Below are 27,023 nucleotides of genomic sequence, written 5' to 3'. Positions count from 1 at the left end.
ATCTGAGAGTCCCAAGTTCAATTTCTTTGTGTACAGTTTATTTAAGGTCAGAAAGACTTACATGTACAATATTTCTTAAAGATGTTAACATGGATGTCCCACGGAACCATATATTAAACTTTGAAAAAAGAAAAAAATATTACCCAGCCCTTTACAATAACTTCAAAATGTATATAAACTGTTGGAGCTACAACATGTAGGAGAAAGCAGGGGAGTTTGATGTCTAATGTTTTAGAAATATAGAGGATGGTCAAGATGCAAAATAAACCTTGTGTATGAATTAAATTGCATGAGATAATGTCTGTTTTTAACTCTGTTTTTAGCCGGTAAGCCATCAACACTTCTGGCTGATCAAGGAAATCCTTCTCTCTCAAAACACACCCTCCCCTACACATTTGGTAGCATATCTTGTTTTACCCCTTTGCAGATATTAATGAGACTGTGCAATGCTAGAAAAGTAGTCTAGAATGTCCTGGATAGTGAATTCCATAGTAATTCCAGATCCAGGATAGCAACGTGCGATTAAGCCTTCAAAGTGCTTGTACTGGCGAATGAACTCATCTTGCATTGAATGCCACACCACCTACCAAAAACAGAAAGGAAAGATTCAATAAATGCTGCCAAGATTTACAATACAAACTTCTATACTAAATGCTGACTTCAATATTGGGGGCAGTATCTCCAAACCTGCCTTGGAAGGAGGAACACAGAATGGCCTCTAAAATAATCCCCCAAGAAATGTACCTCAAGTGCTTGAGCACTCCGAATACAAATTTGTAATCCATATAATTATTCTTGCTGACACGCCAGGCATTCTGACTCATTTGTGTCATGTTTTTGATCTGATTGGAATGAAGTAGCAATATTTGCACAGCAGGTGATTATGAGATGTGTTCCCTCACTCATGTTCTGCCATTCTTTTCATTTACCTGGAGCAGATTCTCCTCTTCACACAGATGTTTATCCACCTTCTTGTAGAGATTGTCCAATCCCTTTTTCACTTCCTTTCCAGGATACTCCTTTATAACTTTCCTTAGTTCTTGTTTATTGAAGGCCAACTGGTAGCTCACTTCTTCCTCTCTCACGCCTTGTGCTACACGAGCTTCAACACCCTCAAAGAAATGCTGAAATGAAACAACACATTAAGCACATGGTAAGCAAGGCTCGTTTCCATTGGTTTTCAAACAGACAGAGAAGACTTTTCCCCTCATCTGTTAGCAGAAGCCACAAGCCATTTAAATTATGGGTAGATCCTATATCACCATCAGGGCTTGCAGCACCTCCTGAAGATTTCCAAGGAGGGGGAGTTCTTCTCATCTCTTCAGGGAACTTATTCCAGAGAGTCAGAGCCATGATGGAAAAGACCTGGGCTCTGGTAGATGCTGGACAGGCTATAAGTGGTAGGAGAGCCAGCAGATGGCTGCCTGATAACCATAGTTGGCACACAAGAACATATGGAAGGAGACAGTCCTTCAAGGACAGAGTACAACATAGGAAGTTGCTCTTGCTAGCAGCTGACCACCTATGGGAACGACAAGCACTTTCAGATAGATATCATTTTTAGTGATACCAATATATCTCATCATTGAGTGAAAGAACTGGGTAACCCAAACTTGAAATTGTAGACAGTATCCTTATTCTGCTGAGGGAGGAGATTCTATTTGGTGTGTTTGTCTATAGCAAAGATTGTCTTGTCTACCATAACATGTTTTGTGAACATTTTCCCAATTGGACTGAACTCCAAAATAAAGCTATAAAAGAGGGAGTTTTTACATTTAATTTCTCAAGTGGCTGTCCCAAAGAATAGATGACGTAAGACTGCAGATGATCCGTGTACTTCTGTTTCGCTTCCTTTTTCTCCGCCTCCAGACATGAGATTTTCAACCGAGACAGCGTTGCAAAGATATGGTGGAAGTTCTCCATCATGACCACATCCCGGGGCGTCTTCTGGCTTTCATTTGCTACTTTTTCCACTAAACAGACAGATAGAATGGCCAGCTTACAAAACAGAAAGTGTCTATGCATACCTCTGATCACATCAACTACATACACTTTGCAGGAACTGCTTAAGTCACGACAGGAGGTCCATGTGATTCTAAAATTAAAGACTAAGGATTTCTGAAGTGGATACAACAGCCCCACCTCAGAAATCCTTAGTTTCTAATGGAGAAGAACATAGCTGCACTTATAAACACAAACGTATTAAAGGCAATGATGCTGCAAAAATTAAGCACTTTTAAGCTGCATAAAGGACTAAAAAAATGACTTAAGAATGTGTAAAATGCTGAAACAATACTTAAACTCTAATAATAACAATAATGACAATTTCATTTTTATATCCCACCTTTCCCCGGTTGGCTAAGGGCAGGTAACATCAAAAATTAAAACATTAATCAATTATAGGTTTAAATGAAGTTTTAAAATTACTTTTAAACCCCCCTTCTCTTTGCAATTTAGATATTACTGCGCGAGGGAGGTAATGCGTGTTGGCCGTATTTTGATGGCTGGATGGGTTCTCAAGTAGGGAGGCCAGTGTCTGCTACTTGATGTTACTTCCTGGCCTCAACCATAGTCCTGGCTGAACAGCTCTGCCTCCCAAGCCCTCCGAAACTCTTTAAAGTCCTGGAGACCCCTGATCTCACTAGGAAGAGTATTCCACCAGGCTGGAGCCAGGGCCCCACAAGCCCTATCCCTGGCTGAGGCCAGGTTTACCACTTTTCTGTTTAATGACCTTCCATAATCTGTTCCACAAGCTATATTTCTGGTAAGGGCTTGGAGGAGGACTGTGTCTCATGGTTTAAGTGCCACACAGTGCTTACCACCAACTCAGGGCAGGTGTCCCACCCCTGAGTGCCTCCTCTTCCAACCAGCTTGCCTGTCTGTCCACTGGCCGGCCAACCACCTTCCGTCCCCCACCCCTGACCACCCCACCTCCTTCCACTTCCCTCCAAGGCTCAGAGGCTGCAGATCCCTGCTGCGTGAGAACTGCCCCTCCCTTCCTGAGAGCCTGCAGCCTTTCCAGGTCCTGGGGAAAGGGAGAGGCCATCCAAATTGTTCTTCCACACACCCAATCTAGCACCCGTTGTATTCCTGAATGCAACAGTCTTGGCCCCTAGTCCAACCCCCAATTGGGATTGTTTTAATTAGTAGAGTGGCAAGATGGCATCCTGAATTCGCATCCAGAGAGCTGCTAAGTTATCATACAATCACCATGCTGTAGTCATAATGCCACAATTTAAATAAACAACCAGCATGTAAAAGTTAAGCTTATTTTACTGTTGATTGATTTAACCTATGTTTTCACTGGAATGAAAAGCCCTGAATTTATAATCATAAAATATACTCTACCATTAGTGAAAACACCTCTAATGAGTTTTAAGTAGGCTTTGTCTAAATCTCCTCGACGCTCTGCATTTTTGAAAATAGATTCAGCAAGGGCTGCAAATTCTTCAAATTCAGCCACAAAGGGAAGAATTCCAACTTTACTCTTCTTTGATATCTTTACATCTTCCATCTGTTTTATTTGATTACTCTGAAATGAAAAGGTAAAAATAGTCAGTCAAGTTTTGCCTCAAATTTGCAATGGGATGGAAATGGCCTACTCTGAAGTAGACACATGGGGTTGAGAGAAAAGAAAGGCAGACAATTCCGATCTGCAGCCAACTATGAGGCCGCATGAATACACAGCTGTTTCAACTGGGTCAGAAAGGGATTTGTAGCATTTTTAACAATAAAATAAAGTGGTGGTGAGCACAGTAGATTATTATTATTATTATTAGATTTATATTTTCTGCCTCTCCCTTTAGGCTTGAGGCATGTCACAACAGTCTCAACCCCATTAAAATCCCCATTAAAAGACTTTTAAAAACTCCCCATGCTATGACATGATCACAATGCTGGTAAACAAACATGAAAACTTAATTTCCAGAAGCAACTGGGTTGTTTGTCCTGGATGATCGACTGATGGAACAAGGAAGAGGGGTGATCTTGCTAGTTTCAATTCCTCAACCACCCCCTGCTCCCCTTGTGATTTTTGGTCTGTGGGAGTCCCTATTCTCAGTGATGGGGCAGCAAGGGAAAGTGGAAATCTCAAGGGTTTTTAAGGCAATAATTAGCATGGTATTTTGAAGCTGATTGAGCAGAGTCTTTGTTTTTGACACTATAGCAACAGAGATGCTTGCTGGCAGAAAATTATTGGATCCAGGTGCATCTAATTATACCTCAATTTCATTTACATGAATTTCTGCATCCCCATCTCTTCTGAATCCTATAAAGTGGGCAGCTTTTCAAAACCATCATTTTTATACACCTAGCTATTCTTTCCTAATACTGAGAAGGCCAATATACAATGCTGATAAAATGGGCACAATTCTACGCTATCAGGGTTATGACAAGCCCAAGGTCATCCAGCTGGCTGCACGTGGCTCTTTAAATTAGAAGCCACTGCTCTTAACCACCATACCAAGCTGGATGCCCATCTAGCCTTGGAACGGTATAATATGGCATTATTTGGATACTATGACACAGTTTATTAATTTGCCACTGATTTGCCTTTTACATATATCTGCACTCTCATGATTCTTGTTATGTTTTGTCTGAGGAAGTGTGCCTGCACACAAAAGCTCATGCCTTGAATCAATCTTTGTTGGCCTTAAAGGTGCTATGGGACTCGATTTTTGCTGTGCTACTTCAGACCACCACGGCTACCCACTTGAATCAGCCTAGCCTTGGGTTTTCCATGCATTAGCTGTAATGTCTGAATGACTTATATGCAGAAATATCTGTCTGTGCACTGCACTATGTATAGTCTGGATTTTTCAGGAGTGAAGGCCATAGACACAGGATTCAGCACACACACACACACACACACACACACCATGTAGATGTTACAGCTGCATCTGGAAACCAAATGCGTGGTGGGTGTAGTCATGCTGCTTTAAGAAATCTTATTCTAACTTGCCAGATGGATACTTAGAACAAAATAACATATTCAGACAAAAAAAAACTTACGATGCATTTATCAAAGTTCCTCTTGACAGTCACTAAAACATTTCCAAGCGTTGTGCTGAGAAAGGAAGTCGGGTCCACATTTTGTGCTGTCCAGACATGGTGGCTCATTTTCACTAGCATATAAAGTGAATTAAAGCTATCAATCTTGTCCCCCAGAGCAATAAGATTATTCAGTTCTGGCTCAACACAGCGAAATATTTTTATCATCATCTGCCGGATCATGTGGTTCCTGGGAATTCAGACAGACAATGCACGTATATTAAGCCCAGATTTAGGATTAGCCCAATGTCCCCATTATTGAATACATTTCTTTAGAAATAGTTGGTTATGGAATATTTGGAATTGTAAAGCTCTTTGATATTGCAGCGTTTTGTTCTTGTAAGAATGCTGGCACGGGTGCCATTTACCAGGAGCCAAGCAGAGCTTTAAAAAAATCCCTGCATTTTCAACTTCCTCACAGATGCCCCAGATGCTGCAGCCCTGAAATGGTGCCCTGTGGCCAGGAGATCCCCAGGTACAGAGAAAAGAAGTGATCGTGCAGAAGGCAAGGAGAACTGGCAAAAATGGCCATCCTTCCCCTTTCTGCTAGTGGAGATGAGCTCCATTTAGGATCCTGGACACTGTAAAACAGAACTGTTTGCAACTTCACAGCTGGGTAACAGGCTCAAAGCAGCTCAGAGCCAGCCAATCCTCTTCACAGTTGAATTTAATTCCCTCAGGGCTTGGGCTAAAATTCTACTCATGCTAATGGCTTACTTTTCGCTAATTAGCCCTTCCACATCAGATACCATGCATCCGTAGTAAGGCATGCATCCAAAGAGGTCTGTAGATGTTTCACATGGAATTCTGCAACTTTAGTATCCCATCACTAGACACGTGCAACTTACGTACTCTGAGGATATTGACTGTGGGCCACCAACACCGTGTGACTTGGAGAAAGTTCCTCCATCAAGCTCGTCAGCATCACCCTGAAAAAGTTAACATCTAAGGTGAAGAGCATTCATTAATTCCACAACTCTGCCTTGGTCTTAACAATCTGTAAAATTAAGAGCCATACCACTGCGCTTCCAGGAAGGCTAAGATGCTGTTGAAGTTTGAAGAATTTACTAATGAAGTCCTGTTCGGACAAACACAAAGGCTCCAGTTCACTCAGTACTTGCTCAAAGATCTACAAGGATCAAAACATGCATTTCAGTAAACTGGACTGCTACCATTAAATGGAGAAAGCACTTGACTCTCATGGTTATTATACTTTAGGATTTGGGGTGGGGAGGTGTTTCCAGCAACACTGCCTCCTGTTCTGAAAATCTAAAGCTCCCAGGGCTGGCCTTTATGTTCTGTTTAGATGAATTTAAATAAATGAAACTTCCTTCCTTCTAAGCACTGACCATGATCCAAAATCATGCGAGGATGCAAGAAGCCGGACAGCTGGAGAAGCAAACGGCTTTGAAAACCAAAAGCCCTGCACACCTAAATAACAACTCTGGATTTCACCAAAGAATAACAAAGATTTTGCACAGCTGTTGGCCATGCTGATGAATCGAAGTCTAATCCACAGTTCAGCATTGTAACACAGCCATGAAATAAAATTCAAGAGGCTTTACATACCGACAGGCTATTATTATCGAACACACAAATCCCTTTGTTTTGTTTCAAACCACATGAGATCACATGTCTAACGGTGCCATCCTCTGGCCCACCCACTGATTCTATACACAAGTGATATTCTGGGTTTCTTCCCATCTTGGTAAAGGGTCACATCAGAAGCCCCAGGTCACTGAGGTATGAGGGGGCGCTCCGTTCAGGTCACATGTGTGTTCCGGCGGGAAACTTCATGTATGCGCACCGTGTCCAAACAGTAGCTCCCCTTATAGGGCTATAGCTAGAGAAACACTTTCCACAGTCAGCCTGTGCTTGTGTAGTCCCAATGTGGGGCTGCACATCAAGACCGACAATGAACTGTTGTGGCGATGACCCTCTGTGTGTTGCTATGGGGCTTGCTATTTTCTCTTGACAGCTCCTGTGTCCCAACACACACACAAAAGGTGGCAGTGGTAGGGGGGGGGGTTCAACATTTGCCCATAAACACAATGTGATTATTTTAAAATTTGATATTGCATTTATACACTGTTCTTCCTGACATATCAAGGTAGCTCATGTGGTTAAAAGACACAGAATACAATATAAAATTTAGAAATACAATGACAATGATTTAAAATAAGTAGCACCAGTTTGCCCCGAATCATCTCGTATTTCCAGGGGATGGGGAATGGCAAGTCAAGAAGTAGATCTTCAGTAAACCTAAATTGGTGAGTTCGTGTAGGGATGCCAGCAGACATTAGATGTAATTTTCATGCCTCAACCACAGGCCTGGCGGAACAGCTCTGCCTTGCTAGCCCTGCCAAACAGTTTAAGGTCCTGCAGGGCTGTGATCTCATTAGGCAGAGTGTTCCACCAGGCCGGGGCCAACGCCAAAAAGGCCCTGGCCCTGTTTGAAGAAGAAGAGTTGGTTCTTATATGCTGCTTTTCTCTACCCAAAGGCGGCTCAAAGCGGCTTACAGTCGCCTTCTCTTTCCTCTCTCCACAACAGACACCCTGTGAGGTCAGAACAGTTTTATCAGTGCTGTGACGAGCCCAAGGCCACCCAGCTGGCTGCATGTGGGGGAGTGCAGAATTGAATCCGGCATGCCAGATTAGAAGTCCGCATTCCTAACCACTACACCAAACTGGCTCTTAAGGCTGGTTTTATTACTTTAGGGCCGGGGATCCTCAATAAATTGTGGTCACTTCCCCATAATGCATAGTGGGAGAGGCGGCCCCACAGATACAAAGCAATGAAGAGGTACAGTATTCGTTGATTAGTATTAGCTGCTTTACCTTATCAAACTTGGTCCTGTCAGCCACATCGAGGTCCGATGTGGACATGTTCCCCATATCCAGTAATGAGGATGACTGAGACCTACGGTTTCCTGAACTCTGGACAGAGAGTTTGTTTAGGCTAGAAGTTGAGCCCGTCAGTTTCCCAGAGCTTCCGTGAAGACCTAAGATATGACAGGTCCTGTATCAAAAGCTGTTTGAGATGGACTAATATTGCTGCTACACTTGAAACACAGCACCTGTGATTGGCACCCCTGCCTCTCCTCCCACCATGCCTAAAGCCTTCGAACTATTTCCCCTCCAAATTAAAGCGGTCTGCGGTTGTGCTCACACGTTTCTTCATTCAGGTGAAGAAACTGAGAAACAAACACGGAGTGATGGGACACTTGGGAGCAGCAAACAAAAGAGCTATTGGAGGGCCAATAACATTCTGGGGAAGAACACAGGCAAGAAGAGAGAAAAAGGCCAGGTGCAGTTCATAAGGGGCATCTTCTAAAAGCAAAGCACAACACAGACAAGAGATTACTATTTTCTTGAGGAGGGAGAAGAAAATAGTAGCAAACACCTGCTGGAGAGACAAGAGGGTCCTCCACCTTTTCAGGGCCCCTTTCTGTTCGAGGAATGCAGTGTTTACTTGCACAGGCATTTCTCCTGGGAAAGAATGTATGTAGCTCAACATCTGGTAGGAGTGTTGGTCTTTGGGCTAGGTGCAGATATTTGATGCACCTCTTGTGGTTTCCTTCTAGTTCAGGTTCCCCCTCTTCAGTTGCATGGAATTGCACAGCCCATGTTTGTGCCACTGATATGGGAAGATACCACTGCATTTTTCCCCCCTGGGAAAACTTCAAAAGCAAAAGACAGCTTTCTGACAGGGTAATGCACAGATGGGTTCCAAACCCCTGCAGCATCATGGTGACGGACAACTCGCCTGAGAGCACCTGGAGCTGGGTGCTGGAACCTTCAGCCATGCAATGCCATGACTGTTGCCTCAAACTGGTAACCAAGAAGTTCGCATCAGTGTATGGATCACCGATGCCCATGGAGGTGGTCATGCCATGGAGTAGGCTTAGGCAATCTCCTGGCCTAAAGCTCAGGCTGGCGACCAATCTGGTCCACCGTGGTGGCCTGAAATGATACTTTGCCATTCTCAGATGAGCCGTGCTCTGCCACTGAGGGCACATGTGGAATGGAGCCCAACTTGTCAAGACTGGGGATTGGATTTAGTTACTTCATCTTAGAAACTACCAGGTACAGACGGCTGGGCAAACCCAGCAGACTGACCTTAAACAGCTGAACTTTGAGATGCAATGCAGACAAGTCCTTAGGGGCATCTGGACCCGGGATGCAATGCCCAACAGGCACTCGGCCGAAGAAGGTGAGTGGGTGCCCCCAACAAAGACAGTGACCACGTGTGGCCAGAGAGCTCCCATGCTCTTCTGATAACATTGGGTGCAGGTCCTGTGCTGGTTTCCCAGTCACCCTGACTGCAGCACAGGCTGGTGGGAACCACCAGGGACTGAAGCACAGGTTCTGCCTGACCTTTAGAGACCAGATGGAGATCTGGCCTCCAAACAGTGTCGTATGTAGATATGCCACCCGCAAGGCTAGAAGCAAAGTTCAAAGACATTTCCACAGCATACAACCTACAGGTTGAAACGTTTTTTTTCCTTTTGTGTTGAGATCTCCTCCATCTTTGCCACAGAAAAAGCTATTAGATGGAAGAGACCGGGACCAATGGTCATGCCCGGTTTTTCCCAGTGGTAACTCGATGGAGCACATGAAAAACGTGTAATAAGTCATTGCAACCAACAATTTGGGTGTTAATAGGTTTTGCCATGACACAGTTAACTTCTTACAGCGACAAGAATGCACTGGTAAGAACTGCTCGTCATACTCACTCTCTGTCTCCTGTTTGACAGCACTCTCTTTTCGAGGCAGTGTAGCTAGGATGGATTAGGTTGCAAGCATCAAAGACAAAGACAAGTTAAAAATGCATTTTGGCACAAACCATGCACGAGATGCAAGTTAAGCACTAGCTGGAAAGAAACATGCAGAGAACTATGAGAAGCAAATAACTACATTTGCAAACATACATAGCTGGGGGAAGGTATTGGCCTAGAACACTTTGTTATGCTGGAAACAACAGTTACGTTGGGAAGCCCGTTTCAGATTCACCAGTACTTATTCAGAGGGAAACAAAGAAACACAACAAACCAATGGATGTGAGGCCCTGGGTGTGGGCTGGGAGCAGGGAAGGCTCCCCTTTGCAAGCTATGGCAGAGTACACATGGGTTTCTTCTTGCTGCACTGCACAATGGTCTGGCCCAAGGCAACTGGCTGCTAAAAAAGAGGCCACAGCATGCAATTGGAGGGATGTGCCTCAGGAGGATGCCTTGTAAAATCACAGCAGATCCTTGCATGCATCTTTGGATTTTCTCTGTCTGATTAGGAGCAGCTGCCTACAATCCAGGAACAAGGTTCTTATACCTCCGGCAACATGACAAAGATCCTAGAAGCAAGTCTTGGCTTGCATGCCATCCCAGCTTCTCTTGGCCACCTAGTGCCAAAGTCCAGTTGTCATTTTAGGCAACGGCTTTAATGCTCAGATGAGCCGGCCCCAGGAAGGAGGGGACTGAATGAGCTGAATGGCTGGAACCTGGAATGTTCTGCAAAGCAGCTGCTCTGCACCGGAACCATGGCTTTTCCCCAGGCACAAGAGCCAAAATTACCAGTTAACATTTATAAATGATAAATCTGCCAAAGCCAGTCAGTACATATCTGATGCTCCATTAGAAAAACTAAGGAAGGAAAAATTCCTTCTGTTTCTTGAAATCGGCAGCCAACACTCAATGTGTAATAAAATCAGAGTCCAGTAGTCTCTGTCCTGGACTCTGGTTTTATTGTGCTACTTCAGACCAACATGGCAAATCATTTGAATCAATGTGTAATACTCTTCATAGGACAGAAACAGAAGTGTACTGCACTCTCCAGTTCCCGCAGCAATGAAGCGTTGAGACAAACTTCAGAAGATTTACTGTCATGTTTCATTGAGACCTCTGAACACAGCTCAGTTGTGGACGTTGCGGTGGCCACTCAGAATACTCACAGAATCATGTTTCTGGACAAACCAGAAGGTACCAAAGCACAGGTAAACAAAATACCTTTTCCCCAACTCAGAATTTCAGTCTCAGTAACAAGCACATCTTTTACGATCAATATCATTAGCCACATCCCCTAATAGAAGAATTTATCGGCAGAAGCTTTTGGACACGATTTGTGAAAACAGCTGTTTTTTTTAATACCCTGCTTTTCACTACCAAAGGAGCCCAAAAGCAGTTTGCAAACACTTTTCCCTTCCTCTCCCCGCAACAGACACCATGTGAGGTAGGTGGGACTGAGAAAGCTCTAACAGAACTGCTCTGCAAGAACAGCCCTAAGAGAACTGTCACTAGTCACCCAGCTGGCTGCATGTGGAGGAGTGGGAAATCAAACCTGGTTCTCCAGATTAGAGGTCACTGCTCCTAGCCACTACACCATGCTGTGTTTTTGTGGCCACTTGGAAAAGCGGGAACGTGTCTGATAATATTCGCCATCATGACACAAAGCTGAAAACAAGAAAATCCTTATGAGAAACTTACCAAACTTCTTTCCTTCCTTTGTTGCGCCTGTCATTTTAATCTTGGCCACTTCAAAAAAATCCTTTATTTCCCTTTCATACAATCGTGATAAATAATCCATATAATTCTTGAAGGAAAAACCAATACAACATTTTAGGGCATCCCAAACAAAAACATACCCACAATTACACAAGACATGTACTGCTCTCCCGAAATGCAGTCTTGAGAAATTAAAAGGAACAGGCTGACCAAAGATGGCACACAAGCAGTGGAAGTCAACAGGTAACGCTTCCCTTTCATTCAAGAGTTAGCATCCTGTGCATCAGTGAATACTGACCAGTTGCCATGTTAAACAACAGGCCTGTCCAGTTTTGCTAAGCAGCACTGTATGCTGGAGTCTACCTGATTTTCTGCTGGCAAAGAGAAAGGGAGGCTCTTTGGTGACTATTTAAAAGGCTGAGGATCCTGAGAGTCATGCAGGAGGGCAGCTGCACTGAAAGACAGAGCAGAAAAGTCAACAGGCATCAAGCCTGTGTTCATCACCTCTTATGTCCAGGCAAACCTGATCATGTCAGATCTCGGCAGCTAAGCAGTGCCGACCCTGGCCAGTATTTGGATTTGAGACCCTTCAAGGATCTGGGTGGCAGTTCCTCCAAGGAACACTAGTAGGGTTCATAATGCAGAGGCAGGAAATGGCAAACCACCTCCAAAGATCCCTTGATGAATGCCAGATAAGCCTCAGATCTCCTGGCTATACTGCAGACATGATACATTAAAATATATCTTCTACTTTATAAAAGGCAAGTGGACAACTTGCCTCTTAAAGCCGTGGCTACGGAAAGTGGGTGTGGGCTTTGTGTGACAGTACGTTGGAGGACACTGCACCTCACACCCATTCCCTCCGCACCTGTAGGCTCCCCTGGCTGAGCAGCATTTGCTTTGGGCAGTGGCGGTTGGGCCAGGTCGCAACTGCCTCCAGTCTGTGGAGGAAGCATTTAAAAATCCCACCAAGCAGCTGAGCCTCCAGATCAGCTGCTTAGTGGAGTCTTTCTTTCCTGCATACTATCTGAGACTGCAGTGAGTCCTCCCCGCAGCTTCAGAGGGGGATGCAGGGGAAGCAAACCCGCCAAGCAACTAAGTCTCAGGATCAGGGCTGAAGTTGCTTGGGTGAGCAGGGAGGGGAGACTGGAGACCTTTCCAGTGGGTGAGTGAGCTAACATGGCAGAGGGGGGAGGCTGGAATCTGCAGTATGCCCACTCCCCCCTACCCTTTACTACAGCATCGTGCCGGCCTCCCCCTTTCCTAGAGCCTATTGTATTTTTTTCCAAAATGGGCTTTATCACTAGTTAAATAAATAATGTGCTTTCTGTCAAGCATTCCACTCTGAGCGACTCACCTTTGTGAGTCCTTCGTACTTTCCGTAATCTGTGTTCTTCATCCACTCCATAAGTTTGGCATAGCGAAGCAAGTCTCTGTGAAAGGGGTGATGATTTGGCAGGGTTAACTCCACAGAATGCTGAGCGAGAGTAGAACTTTGATCATGGCCCTTTGACAGAAGGCAACAACAGAAAAGAGCTGTTTGTGTGAACAGACTGGCAGCCTTGCAAACTCGGATACTTGAAAAAACATCACATTTTCACCAGGTATAAACAGTGCTGTTTGCCATTTGTTAAGTCTTTCCAGCAGTTTGGTGTTTCTATCAAGTGCTTAGACGGATAGAAAAGGGAAAGAATGTGAAGTTTATAAAGCAAGTGTTTTAAAAGGCATAATGCTGAGCTATATTACGTGTTAGGAATCAATTCCTGCAACCACAGTGCATTCTCATCAGGAGTTGCTCTTGTGTTTGAAATGTCCAGATCGCTCTCGTTCACCTCCTCTTTCAGGGATAAAAAATATTGCCCCTTGAAGCACAGTGAACTCGTCCACGCCTCAGCCCATCCTATGCAATCAGTTTCCACAGTCTCGTTTTGAGAAAAACAAATTAAATACTTCGTCTCTTTTTTCTATTATCTTTCATTTCATCTTTCATTACAAGAAGAAATTTGATATACACTTTTAAAAGGCAACTCTGGACAAGAAATTCAACACAAACTTGGGGCTAGTTAATAGACATTACAAGCAGAGGACCCACAAGGTCTCACAGGGGGCATCTTATTTTCCCCTTGCATTCTCCATCCTATCTTGTTTCCCTCTTTTAACCCCCTAGCAGCTTCTACAGCCTCTTCCCTTTCACTGCTTCCTTCCCTCTATCCTACCCATCCACCTTTCTGTTCCTCCCCATTATTGTTTCTCCTCTACCCCTGTCTTGACAGCCTGTCTGCTTTCTTCTCTTCCACCTACCTAACTGCCTTTTTCTGCCCTCCTCTTTCCATTTCTCTTCCTCTCCTTTCCCTGCTTCTTTCCCTTTTATCTTCATTTCCTTTTTTCAGTGTATTCTCCACTCTCTTTGACCTGAGGATTAGCAGTAATGTTTTGCCTATTCAGCCATCTCCCAAATGGCCACCAAAGTCTCAGAAAGCAGCCTTGCAAGAGCATCATGGGCATTCATCTCTTTAATTGCAGACACTGCTTGTATTATGGTAGAAGGTTTCATTAAAAACCTTTCTGAAAATTCAGATTTTTCTGCATTCTCATCAAGAGGAATCTCTCCCCAGTTTCGTAATCTCTCTCCCATCCTCCGCCCCATCTCCTCCTGACTCCAGTGTATGATTTTATTTTTATCCACACACTATGGTACAATTCACAATTAGATCAGGTCACCCAGCTGGCTGCATGTGGAGGAGCGGGGAATCAAACCCAGCTCTCCAGACTAGAGTCTGCCGCTCTTAACGACCGCACCACACTGGCTCTCAGCATGTAAGCCATATCTACGTCCATCCCTGTCATGGATCTTACACAGCTTACCTGCTCTTTTGGTGAACCACCAGTCAACCACAAGCCCCACCAAACAAGGAGCCTGCCCACTGTCCTGGAATATGGCGTTGCTGCCCTATGGGTGAACTGTCTTCAGAAGAGCCACAGTTGGCTCCTCACCCATCGAGTATCGTTCATTTAAATTATACAACTGCCTGTGGGGATCTCAGGTCACGACATTGCCCAATAGAAACCCAAGAGGTCCAGGGTTGCAACTTCATGGCCGGACAAAGTTATGCAGGGGTGGTTCCACCGCTTCTCAAGTTAAGCTGAAATAAATGCCAAATATGCTCGGCCCCATTCGTTTTTACTCTTCCACCCTCCACCAGGTTCCTTTACCTGCAGTTTACCTTCTGAGAATGAATTAAGAACGACTTCATTTCTTTTTCTAGAGCAGGGGTAGTCAACCTGTGGTTGTCCACATGTCCATGGACTACAATACCCATGAGCCCCTGCCAGCGTTTGGAATTGTAGTCCACAAACATATGGAGGACCACAAATTGACTACCCCTGATCGAGAGCACCAGCAGTGCCTATCCTTCCTCTTCCCATCCAGCCCCATCTGGAGTCAGACCAAATGCAATCAAGCTCAAGCAACACACTTCTTGCAAATGGAAAACTCTTGATACTGCCACATCCTTTCAATAATTCTTTGTCTGCACTACGCATCTCTTACAAAGCATATTAGTCACAAAAGGGGGAAGCTTCAGAGCTGAGGGAGCAACTGGGAGGATTTGTTCCCTCGGTTCATAAGCTGCATTTTCTATTTGGCTGGGTCAACACTGCAAGCCAGTTAGGTTTAGCAAGCTTTGGTTTGTTTAAAGCACAGGCTCTCTATACTCACGGGAACGGAAAGATAGTAGGGCTTGTTATAGAGCTGGAGAAGGGTTTCAGTAAACTATTTGGAGATAAAATACAGGGATAAACACTGCATTGAGTTGAGATACCTGAACAACTGACGTCTGGAGGTTTAACTGCGAATGCATCACATAAAGGGCAAAAGGATGGCACCAAAGTCAATCTAAATCTATTCAAATGCAAGAACTATAAATGGGGCAGGGGGAACCAACAGACCCGCCCATATAAAATAGAAGGAACATGAAGGGTACCACCATATTGCACATTCACGTCCTCTTTGTCTGGCATCTAAATAAACCAGAATGTGTGAAGCCAGTTAAGCAAGTTCCATCGGGGGGGGGGGGGCAGCTTTGTTTTTTTTTGGGGGGGGGTAGGTTGTGGTATCACATTATGACTTCCACCTGCAAGAACTACCCTTGTACCATATTCATTGTTATCAGTAGCTAGGACAGGCAGTGACTGCAGGGCACATCCATGGGCTGGGGCACCAAAGGAACATCTCTTTCTTTCTTCAAACCTGCCAACAGGATATGACTTGAACAGTGCAATGCTGAACAGAGTTACACCCTTGTAAGCCCACTGGCTTCAACAGACTTGGAAGGCTGTAACTCTGCTCAGGACAGCAATATAAATCACAGTTCAAAAAAACCCTTGAATTGAAATCTGTAACAGACACTGAATTGTTAAATGCTTTAACTTGATCTGAGAACCTTGATTAACAGAAGGTTCAAATGGAATTAATTCTGCAGCTGAAAGTTGAGACTGGCAGTTAGTTCTGCTGGAGTAAAGTTAAACCGAGTGAAAGGATCAAGGAGGATCCTGAATTAGGGAAGTGGAACTGGTAGTCCTTCCCTGAGGGAAACAGCGTTTAGTAAAAGGCGGTGACTTCTATCATGGAACTTATTTGCATGTTTCTGCCTTCACAAACTTGAGATGATGACAAAACACTGCCTGGAACTTGTCACGACACATGAGAAAGGATGTTTAAAAAATGCAGGCACTCATAAGCAATGAAAACCAAATGACGGAAAAGTCAAAAGATACCTGCTGAACAAATACGTTGTTAAGATGGCTGGCCAGCCTCCGTGCAAACTGCTCCCGCAGGTCACTGAATCGCTGCTGCTGTTGCTGGACTGCATGGAGCATGTCATGACCTTGAATCAGAAGAGTGAAATAAGAACTACAAAAGAACCAGAATGCTCTGAATACTAAAAAAAAAAGTCATCAGCCACTTCCCCCTTACCTATAATCTTACCTGGCTGAAGAGCTACATTCATACACTGTAATAAAGCATCTGCTGCGTTCGTGCAGGCCTCAATACCCCGAGACGATGAGAGGTCTCCTTCCTGGAGGGCCTTGATATGACCTTTTGCCAAATCCATATGGTTCTGTGAAAACAAATATTTACTTTTGAAAGCTCTCTTTCTGTTCCAGGCTCTACAGGGACAAAATGAGAATAATTCCCTTAGAGGGAATTTAGAAGAGGGAAATTTTAATCTCTGATTCTGGAAACTGATTTTCACATTAGCAATTGATGTGAATCAATGGGAACATTGATTATAGATTGTTTTATGTATTGTTGTTTGTTCTTATGTAAACCGCTCTGAGCCCCTGGGGAGGGCGGTATATAAATATAATAAATAAATAAAATAATAATAAACACTGCTCCTTTTAGATGAGCAGCAGGCAATAAGCACTAGGCTGCATTCAGACATTGTAAACTCACTCAGGTTTATTCCTTGCCTTAGGCTTGGAACCAAAACAGGACTCAGAAGACTAACTGGTCCAGATTCTTGGATGTGAGAGCATATTATCTCATTGCACCTCCCTTCTGGTGTACTTTTAATGGATCTTTATTTTATTGCTCTTCAGACTGTTTGGGTGGAGTAGGCTACAGGTGTGAATGAACAAATCTGTCAATACTTACAACAAGGAACTCTATTTCAGACAGCAGCTTCAGGTTGTTAGTGTTGCTAAGATGAATGAGGTGGTTGCTTTCTGAGATCTGGTCCATTTGTTCTTTCACGCTCTGCAACATTTCCTCATAACTGCTCAATTTCCCTTCAATTTGGTCCACTTCTTTCAGTGCCTCATCGAGAAGTTTCATTAGGATATTAACCTGTTTCTCAGAGGCCATAATTGATTGAATGTTTGCCTACAAAGCAAATTGTATAATTAACCAAAGGTAAAAATATTGCATTAAAAAAAAATCCCTTTTCAACCTTTATCCATTATCTTATTCTGGAGAAATCTGTTAGAAGATGGGGAGTAACAGAACAATACAACAACATTTCGGAACACCGCTGATTCATGTATTTTTAAAAGGGAAACAATGCTTCCATATAATTATTATACTTGCTGCTTCTGAAGCGGCACTAGTACTAAATTTCAGATGTGAAAGGGTTTTGGAAACAAACTCCCCCACAGTTCATAATTCCCAAGCTTATTATGGGATGACCACCAAAGTTCCTGTCCCAAGTCCAAACTTAACCACACACTACTTAAGGAGAATTTTTTCCAAACCCTTTGATTACTAAAGCAAACTTATTCCTAATTAGCAAAAGTTCCTTACCCCATCTAGCACTTGAAGCTCCCTGGACAGCTTATCTGCAAAGGCTTCAGCATTAGAAATGGCATATTCACAGCCTTCCATCATTATTTCAATGTCCTGTTCCTCTCTTGCATTTAACTCTTGGTATTCATCCACCACCTCTTCATCTCCCCCGGCCACATTCTGATTCTCTCCACTCGGAACAGATTCTTCAGCAAAGAGAGGGAAAAAAACAATTAAAATCCATGAGCCTCTTCCACAATTAGCAGTACAGAGTTGTACGATCCAACCTGCTGCATTTGAGGATCCCAGTTTTGCATAACAGACAGCCACTACCCTTCTAGTGAGACTCTTCCCCAATATTTAAAGTTTAAGAGGAAGGAATTGAGATAAAGAGGTCTTGAAGACATTTTTGCTTTATGGATGCTTTAAAAAGAACTATTAGAAGAGGCTCCCTCCCCTCTCTTCTCAGCTTTCAGAAGGAGTTTTGCGGTACTTTTTCTACTAAGGTCCACTCCTCCTGGACAATCAGCTGAATATTCATCTGTCAGTTTAACCTAATAAAATTGATTTTTATCAGAATAGTATATGCAAAAATTAGCACTACTTTTACCATATTTGTAACATATGAAAAAAGCAATATGATTTCTGAAGAAAGCAAAACATCCAGAAGACATTCTAATGCAGCCTGCCTATAAACACACTTCTCATGTTTAGAACTATCTATAAATTACCTTGTCAATTCCCACGTCATCATTACAAATTCAGGCCAGCCTGGCTCCCCCTGTCCAGGGACATTTTACCATTACAATCACTGATCTTGCCAACTGAACTGTTTTGGCTAAGTACTTATCCTATTTTATTATATTTTTATAATTTTAAATGGTTCAGTTTACATTTTATGGTTTTAAATCACTGACAGCAGAATGCCCCCCCCATTTCCTTATTGCCCCCATCTGAGCCTGGGAAGGTAAAATGAATTGTTGATCTATTTAATTCCAGGCCCTTTGGCAGTAATGACAGAGCAGGTTTTTACTTGATTAGTTTTAACTGTAAATGGTTTTATAATTTTACATATGGGGGTTTAAAACGAATACAGAATATAGAGTACCTTTCCTGGCATAATAAAAGATAAAACAGTAGGAAAAGAATAATACGATAAAATAATGTATACGGTCCTTCAAGAGGGCGTAAAGCAGTGGATGTGGGATTATGAGGTAGTCATATTTTGATGTGCAGTTTACAGAAATTTGTTATTTGGCAGATAGGGGTTCAGATGTGAACAATTTACCCTTAGTATTGTGGATAATACCTTGGCCACTTCCAGATCCCTTTCAACTAAAATTCTATGTATTATTTGGTTCTCATCTATACTAGTTAATTTCAGTTTTTTTTCCAGTATCTGACTAGTGGTTTTTGCAAGTGGAGAAATCTGGGGCAATTCACTAATAAGGTGTCAGGAACACCACATCCATGAAGACACAACCTTTCTGAGAAAGGAGTATCCAAAAGACAGCCTCAGTTTTAAATGTTAGCTTCCCCGAGGCTATTGTTTTTTTTTTGGGTGGGGACACTAAAAGTCTAATAAAATTAAAATAAATAACTGTTGTAAACCACCCTGAGCCTGTTGGTTAGGGATGAGGTTATAGAAATTGAATATGAAATAATAAATAAGTAAATAACAATATTAGATGCATGTTTTATACACAGTTATAGCTACCCACATTTCAACAACTTAACTTCTCCTTCCAGCATGAAGATCTCTGAAGAACTACTGATTTAAAAGCTCTTTACATAATATTTTCAATATATTCCTAACTTTCCTACCTAGACAAATAGACAATTTTAACAAAAGGAAAAAAACAAACAAACCCCACAGAGTTAGTCATATAGAAGAGGAGAACAAAGGAAGGAAAAAGGTGTTACGCACCTTCTGCAACTTTAGGCAGTTCTGGAGAGTTAAAAGGTATAAGAGAAGCAGAAGAAAGGAAGCAAAGGATATTAGCTAAGCAGAAAATGAATGCAGTTTTTTTTTTAAGGCAACAAGTTTTGAGAGTTACAATTTCGAAGGCTTTAAAAATTTAGAAATTTCAAGATTCTCAAAAAAACCCCCAAAACTATATCTATACATGCACAATGCTTGGGAGACTGCAGGGATTGAAAGTCAATTATTATGTTACAGACATGCCAGCATGCAAGTTTGTAATTCCTCTTACAAATAGCCTGCAACTCCTCTCCATAGTGTGAACATGCATTCAGTGGTTATTAAGAAGTAACCTGACAAAAGACATGGCAAATTTATCTGACAGCCCTTAATTTTAAATTGGAGTCGAGTAAATAAAGTGTCTTCTAGGTTCTTTCTCTACTAAGGAGTCAAGCCGCCTACTAGAACTATGGGATGTCCTTAACAGTGTTTTATAAGACACTGCAGCACTCTCAAGAATCACTGGTTTCAATGGTGCTTTCAACCATCAATTTCACCCACATCAGAAGGCATTCCCGTTCTCAAGATAAGGAGCTGTACTTGAGAACACTGCCCACAGGAAGCCCAAACAGGAATGAGGCTAACTACTGCTTCGCAACACCCCTGTTTGCTTTGGGGGATCAAGAACACAAAAACTCTCTCAACTGTTTCAATTATCAGCTTGCTTGAGGGTTCAATGTAAAGCATGGGCCTTTGCAGGGCCTAAATGCTTTGGCCTTTCTAGGAACATTTCTCCACATATTAAATGTACAAGTTCACCCCTTTCAAACACGTTAAGAGGATTTGCTGTTTGAGTTCCAACTATACCTAGAGTTTGCTTGGCTGTTGTGCCAAGGTAGGCATGTTTCCATTTTGCAAAGGGTGACATTTCAGACACCTCCCCCCACTTTATTGATTTATTAGACTTTTTAGGAGAACCAGTGTGAAATGATGGACAGTGTGTTTGACTTGGGCCAAGGAATCCTATCTTGAGATCTCTACTCAGCCATGAATCTCTGGGTGACCTTGGGCCAGCCACTATCTTTCAGGCTAACCTATCACTTGTCCAAAGAGGAAAAAGGTAAAAACTGAATGAGATATAATGTCAGTGAAGATCAAGGAAAGAATTGTAAAGAACTGAGGAGAACATCTGATGCAGGGTTGAAACAGCACTGATATCCATGTTTTCAGCAGAAGTCTTCAAAAGCGTACTTTCCTTGCCTCAAAGAACAAGCTAACCTTTAACATAGATCCTATTTTCTTAAGTTATAGAAGTTTGCGCTGTACTTACAGCACACTATAAGATAGTAGTATTCTTTAAAACATTAAAATGGAAGTACAGATTGCTTTTCTATTGGTTTAGATATGGTACAGTGTTAAGCTGTCATTGGGTAATTGGTGTAACAGTTCTGCAGGACGTGATGTCAATTTCCCTATATAAGCTTATGCTTTTGTCTGTAATTCTGTCAGTGGCTCAAATTTAAGGGGATAGCTACTTTCCTTGATCATGGTCAACTGAATAAAGACTTGGCTTCTGCTGAACATAGCTTTGACTATTTGGACCCCTTTTATTGAATTCAAAATGGCAAAATTATTAATACTGATTCAAGCCGGTAGCCATGTTGGTCTGAATCAGCAGAACAACTTTTGATTCCAGAAGCATCTTTAAAACCAACAAAGTTTTATTCAAGTTATGAGCTTTTATGGGCACCCATACTTCTTCAAATACCATGTTATTCCTACCACATTTACTTAAGGCTCTTGGAAGACAGACCAGTAGAATTGTAATAAAAATTACTGCAACCCATCTGAAGCTTCTGCTTTAAAATTATTATTATAATAAATAAAAAGCAGCAGCCAACGGCTCTATATCATATGCATTACATAAATGCCCCACTGAAATCCTTCCAGTGCATTTAGAATGAGAATACAAGACATACAATAGTTAGAAATAAACCTTGCTTACTGTTAGGATTATTCTCATGCATGCATTTAAGAATAGTTTTTTTAAGAAAATTATTTTTCAGGCTGAATTAATTTTTCAACTATGATGTACCACGGAGAAAAAAAATTCAATCTAAGCATTTTACCTTCCAAAAGCTGAGCACTAACATTTATGAAGTCGATCTTCTTTCTAAGATACCGCTGGTTGAGTTTCCAAATACATGAAATGAAAGTATTCTTCTCTGCAGTGCTGCTGGCAACCCATTTGTACACCTTGTCAAAATGCAGGTCGAATTCAGGATTTTCCTAAAACCAGGCAAGAAACAAGGCTGCGTTATAAGGATTGGACTGTTTTGATTACCAACAGTATAAATGATGCTGTCCATGTGACATAGAAATAATATGGTCTCCATCCAAAATAAGTGGGGAAATGTGTCATACTTCCATAGGGAAATCAAGGAAAGGCTGGTGATTAGACTTCTTGATGAATTCTAGACAATCATACCTCTTACAAGCAGCAAACAAATAAAAACATGTTGCTATTAAGAAAGATTTCTAAGTAATGTTTGCCCCTTATCCCGCAGAAATGCCATTTTACACTTGGAAACAAAGAAAACAACTGCCCAATCTAAAGTCCCTCCCAAAGAGGGTATCTTCTGTATATGAAATCAGATCCTTTACACGCTCCCATATGTGAGTCCCACTAAGATCCATAAGACTTTAGCATACCCACAAAAACTTGCAATCCAGACCTTGAAGCTAACCAGCAGCTTCAAAGCCTCAGCAGAATGTAGATTTTGCAACATAGGACATTATAATGAAGACATACTTTGATGGCATCCTTAGCGTCAACGATCACAAGATCTCGAAGTGCCCACACAGTCTGCCTCTTGTAGAAATCTCCTTTATCAGACTTTTTCACTTTTACTACATTCACCTGCACTGGGCGTTCAGTCGTCACTGTAAAGAACAGTACATATTTAATCTCTAGGAGGAAACACTGATATAAACAAAGACTGGCTTGCCCCCTTGCTGCACTTGATAGATTATCAACTCTAAAACATATCCCCAAACTCTCCAACGTTATGTGTGTTACATTTTTCCATGCTGGGACAGAAGACCATAGCCTTCAAGTACCATTTCAGATGTACTATGATTTCAGCGGGACATAGATGGACATATGAAGTCCAAAACAAAATGGAGAAAATATGCTGACTCAAATAGAAGTCAAGAACCTAAAAAGGCTGCAGCATACTCTTGATGAAGGTTGGCTCTTCAAAGTGCTTGCTTTGACCAGGGCCTGTTTTGTCTGGCCTTCTGGTCCACAGAACTGACTATAGGGCCGCAGTGACCTGAATATATCTTTTCATGTAAAGGAGCCTACTGGCTGTAACTATTTATATTTTACATATACTGATTTTATTTGATGCCTGACCATTGATAAATGCAATAAGGCCAAAATGCATCTGGTCACTGGAGGTATTAGTATGTATGTATGTATTGAATTTATTGAGGCTATGCTAAACGCCTTGGGTTTTTAACTTGATTAATACCAGTAGTATATTTTTAAAAATGCATTCCACCCTGTGTTGATCTGTATGAAATCGCCATGTAACAAACAGTGTTTGAAAAATTCCAGATGTGCAAAACATTGGCACCCAAGAAAGATGGCATTTTCTGCTGCTCCTGCGTAGGACTGATGATAAAAGCTTGTAAGTTTTGCAGTCCAGGATCCACAGTGACATTCAACTTCCAACTTTCTATAAATGCAAAGCTGGTCATCTGGTTTCACTTGACAAGAACCTCTTCCTCAGATAATAGTAGTGAAATACATACTTGGGTTTGAGGTGTAACCAAAAACAGGCTTTCTCAACCAGGGTTTCATGAAACCCTGGGGTTTCTTGATGGCCCTGGAAGGGTTTCCTGAATGGGTAGGAATTAATTAATTTTTATTTTCAAAAAAATTATTAAACATTTATTGGGTGATATAACCATATACAATTGTGTTAACCTGCCGCCTTCTCCCAAAATGGCCAATGATGGGCCTAGAGGGGGTGGGAAGTAAAAGGCCCCCAGGTGGGCGTGTACACAGCTATGTTTCCCAATTGTGCCATTTCTAGGGTTTCTCGGAGCCTGAAAAATATTTCAGGGGTTTCTCAATGGTAAAAACTTTGAGAAAGGCTGCCCTAAACCCCCACCTACACATGACCTTAAAGAATTACATTCTACACCAGTTTCACAGGAGGGCCTTCTAACTGAAAACATAAAATAAGCTATTGTACACCATATTCTTTCCACTTCAGATTAGGATATTATTTTGTAATACAGTATCAATGTGGATAGCATTTATGCAGTGCAAGACGACAGATCTACTGAAAGCTTTAGGAATAAATTAAAGTCAGTGTAAATCATAGTCAGAAGGGCTGTATAAAAATACTTGCCCAAACTTCACAAGCTCATACCTGTGGCACACAGGAAGCAGTTTCTCTTCTTTTTCCCTGCTTTGCAAACATTAACAATGCTCAATAAGCGTTCATCATTGGGAGTGAAAATATCCCTCTGTAAGGCATGCTTGATTGCAGTCATTTTCTGAGTTGTAAATGCTCAGATCCCTGCAGCTGTGTATGTTTTGCTTGCCTGGTTCACTTGCTGAACACTCTGATCGCCTAGTAATCAAAGAAAGAACTGTTCCGATGTACATACATGACTCTGAAATGCAAAGAAAGCATACAACCCTTAACAGTGCAACTGAACAACTGAATGAACACTATGCTTTTAGAGGAATACCAACAGTGCACATTGTAAGGTAAAGGTAAAGGTATCCCCTGTGCAAGCACTGAGTCATGTCTGACCCTTGGGGTGACGCCCTCCAGCGTTTTCATGGCAGACTCAATACGGGGTGGTTTGCCAGTGCCTTCCCCAGTCATTACCGTTTACCCCCCAGCAAGCTGGGTACTCATTTTACCGACCTCGGAAGGATGGAAGGCTGAGTCAACCTTGAGCCAGCTGCTGGGATTGAACTCCCAGCCTCATGGGCAAAGCTTTCAGACGGCTGCCTTACCACTCTGCGCCACAAGAGGCTCTGCACATTGTAAATGTTTTCTCAAAGACATAACGTAGGGGGAAATATCAGCTTAACATGCCATGTGTGGTACTGCACAGGGGACTCTCATACATTACTACAGAGTTGGCACCAGACAGGCTTTTTCACTCAATTTCACCCAATTTCTCTCCTTACTACAACGCCATGCAGCTTTTGCCTATGGAATACTCAGGATTCCCAGCACAACCTTTTTGTTGTTCAAAGAGAATCCCGGCCTCCCCTTTTAACCAGTAGAAAAACTGGTTAGATCTTAAACACAAATCTCCACTATATAAACCACAACTCTAATCACTCAGAACAGCAATTTACACTGAGTCAGTGGTTACACAATCCCAACACATAATCTATGTCAAAAGAAAATGAACCAGCTTCACCGTGAATAAAGCATTTTACAATGCCAAAGCTACCAAAGGTCTTTTGTCTCTTTAACATGAAATAAGAACAAGAGAACCATATATAGATAGATATGTGCTGCACAGATAGATAATGACCACGGGGCTTGTTTCCAAGTGAAGGTGAACACAACTGAGCCATTCAGAAAAGACTGCCTCAGAAACACCCCCCCCCCCCACAAAGGTCCAATGGTGCTTTAAAAACTGGCATTTATTTCAATATGAGCTTGCGTGAGTAACGGTGCGATTCTTCAGATCTGTAAAAAGGAATCTTTCCAGGAATTCTTCTTATAGAGAACATTAGAAACATAGGAAGGAGGGTTAGATCACGGAGTGAATCGCTCCATGGATCTTTCAAGCATAAAATTTGCAGTTGTTGCTTAGTAAAGAAGATTTGGTTTTTATACCACTGTTTTCACTACTATCCAAAGAAGTCTCAAAACAGCTTACAATAGCTTTCCCTTCTACTCTGCACAACAGACAGACACCCTGTGAGATAGATGGGGCTGAGTGACCTCTGAGAAAATCTACTCCAGGGGTAGTCAAACTGCAGCCCCCCAGATGTCCGTGGACTACAATTCCCATGACCCCCTGCCAGCATCCGCTGGCAGGGGGCTCATGGGAATTGTAGTCCACGGACATCTGGAGGGCCGCAGTTTGACTACCCCTGATCTACTCTGTGAGATTAGCTCTATCAGAATTCTGACTGGCTAAAGGTCAGTTAGCTACATGTGGAGGTGTGGGGAATCAAACCCAGCCCTCCAGATTAAAAGCGAACCTTAACCACGACACCAATCAGCAGTTTTAAGTAAGTGGTAATGAGAGAGAATGGAGGCTCGAACAGATAAGCACAGTGATAATTTGAAGTGCCTCTTCCAAGTGACATTTATACTCAGAAACCCAAAAGCAAAACAAATAAAGACTCTTCAGGATGCCCCTCCCCCAACAGGGGTGCCGCGAAAGAGGGGGCCAGGGCGTAAGGTGGGGCCTGAGGATCCCCGGGAATTAGCAGCTCAGTTCCCCTGGAGGATCTGGGGCATTGCAGTCCGCTGAGGCCTTTGTCCTCCGTCCCCAAATCACTAGGCGTTTCCCCACCGGGATCTGGCAACTCCTCTTCCCCCGCCCCCGCAGTGGCAGCCCTATTTCGGTGCGAGGGCAAGAGGAGAGGCGTCGGGAAGCCCGCGAGCAGCCCTCGACGGGGCGCTCCCCACCCAGGCCCCAGGGACCCCCGCCCCTCACCATGCAGCTCCAGCCTCCGCTCGACCGGCGCCCCACAGCTGACACCTGGGGCCGAGCCGCCCCGCCCTCTTCGCACTTCCTGCTTCCGTTCACGTGACGGAACCGGAGCCCTACGGCGGTCGGAAAAGGCCTTGCGCCATAGAGAAGCGGACGGAGTCGAGGAGCTTTGACTAGGGAAAGGGCGCCCCCTAGAGGGCAGCAGGCGGCGCTTCCTTTTGCCTTCGCTTCTCCTTCAGGCGGGGAAATGAACGGAACGTAGAAAACAAAGAGGAGGGATGCCAGCCTCCAGGTGGAACTTGGAGACCTCCTAAAATTATAGCCTATCTCCTATGCAGGAAAAGGCTGCTGTGGAAGGTGGGCTCCATTGTCTTGTACTCCACCCTTCCCGTCCCAAATCCTACCTACTTCTGGCTCCACCCCCAAAGTCTCCAGGTATTCCCAACACTGAGCTGGCAATCCTGGGAGCGAAGCGGCGTTGGATTAACAACGTTGTAGTTTATGTTTATAACTCAGGAGGAGCGATAATCGGTTTCGCTCCCCACACCTCTAATCTGCT

General features: G+C 43.0%; 1 protein-coding gene across 8 annotated transcripts; it reads right to left on the bottom strand.

Moving 5' to 3' along the window:
- Positions 1-16: 16 nt before the first annotated feature.
- EXOC1 (exocyst complex component 1) lies at positions 17-26,597 on the bottom strand. 8 transcript variants are annotated; one of them, XM_077302013.1, is made up of 21 exons: positions 26,468-26,597; positions 24,196-24,442; positions 22,563-22,693; positions 21,880-22,039; positions 19,757-19,777; positions 17,848-18,035; positions 17,203-17,430; positions 16,531-16,663; positions 16,320-16,429; positions 15,262-15,315; positions 12,901-13,050; positions 11,526-11,631; positions 9,786-9,830; positions 7,888-8,051; positions 6,068-6,178; positions 5,902-5,978; positions 5,011-5,239; positions 3,349-3,532; positions 1,774-1,973; positions 930-1,124; positions 17-583 (listed from the first exon to the last, which is right to left on the bottom strand). In XM_077302013.1, the coding sequence occupies exons 2-21, from the start codon at positions 24,317-24,319 to the stop codon at positions 431-433; spliced, it is 2,763 nt and encodes a 920-aa protein (XP_077158128.1). In that variant the 5' UTR covers positions 24,320-24,442; positions 26,468-26,597; the 3' UTR covers positions 17-430. The 8 variants fall into 8 exon arrangements, with proteins under 8 accessions (XP_077158128.1, XP_077158129.1, XP_077158131.1 ...); XM_077302014.1 differs by having other exon boundaries at positions 24,196-24,399; positions 26,468-26,549; XM_077302016.1 differs by lacking the exon at positions 9,786-9,830.
- Between the last annotated feature and the right edge of the window lie 426 nt (positions 26,598-27,023).

Source organism: Paroedura picta, chromosome 10 (genome assembly GCF_049243985.1).
Source record: "Paroedura picta isolate Pp20150507F chromosome 10, Ppicta_v3.0, whole genome shotgun sequence".
NCBI lineage: Eukaryota > Metazoa > Chordata > Lepidosauria > Squamata > Gekkonidae > Paroedura > Paroedura picta.
Note: the sequence above shows the minus strand (reverse complement) of the source record. Positions and strands in the feature narration are given on the sequence as shown.

What these genes read in the sequence shown, in the direction of transcription:
- EXOC1 (XM_077302013.1), bottom strand. Translation starts at nt 24,319, where the DNA reads ATGACTGCAATCAAGCATGCCTTACAGAGGGATATTTTCACTCCCAAT. An exon ending in TAGTGCTCAGCTTTTGGAAG is followed by an intron (nt 19,778 to 21,879) that starts GTAAAATGCTTA and finishes TTAACTCTCCAG; the next exon opens with AACTGCCTAAAGTTGCAGAA. An exon ending in AGCCACTTGAGAAATTAAAT is followed by an intron (nt 1,125 to 1,773) that starts GTAAAAACTCCC and finishes GTTTCATTTCAG; the next exon opens with CATTTCTTTGAGGGTGTTGA.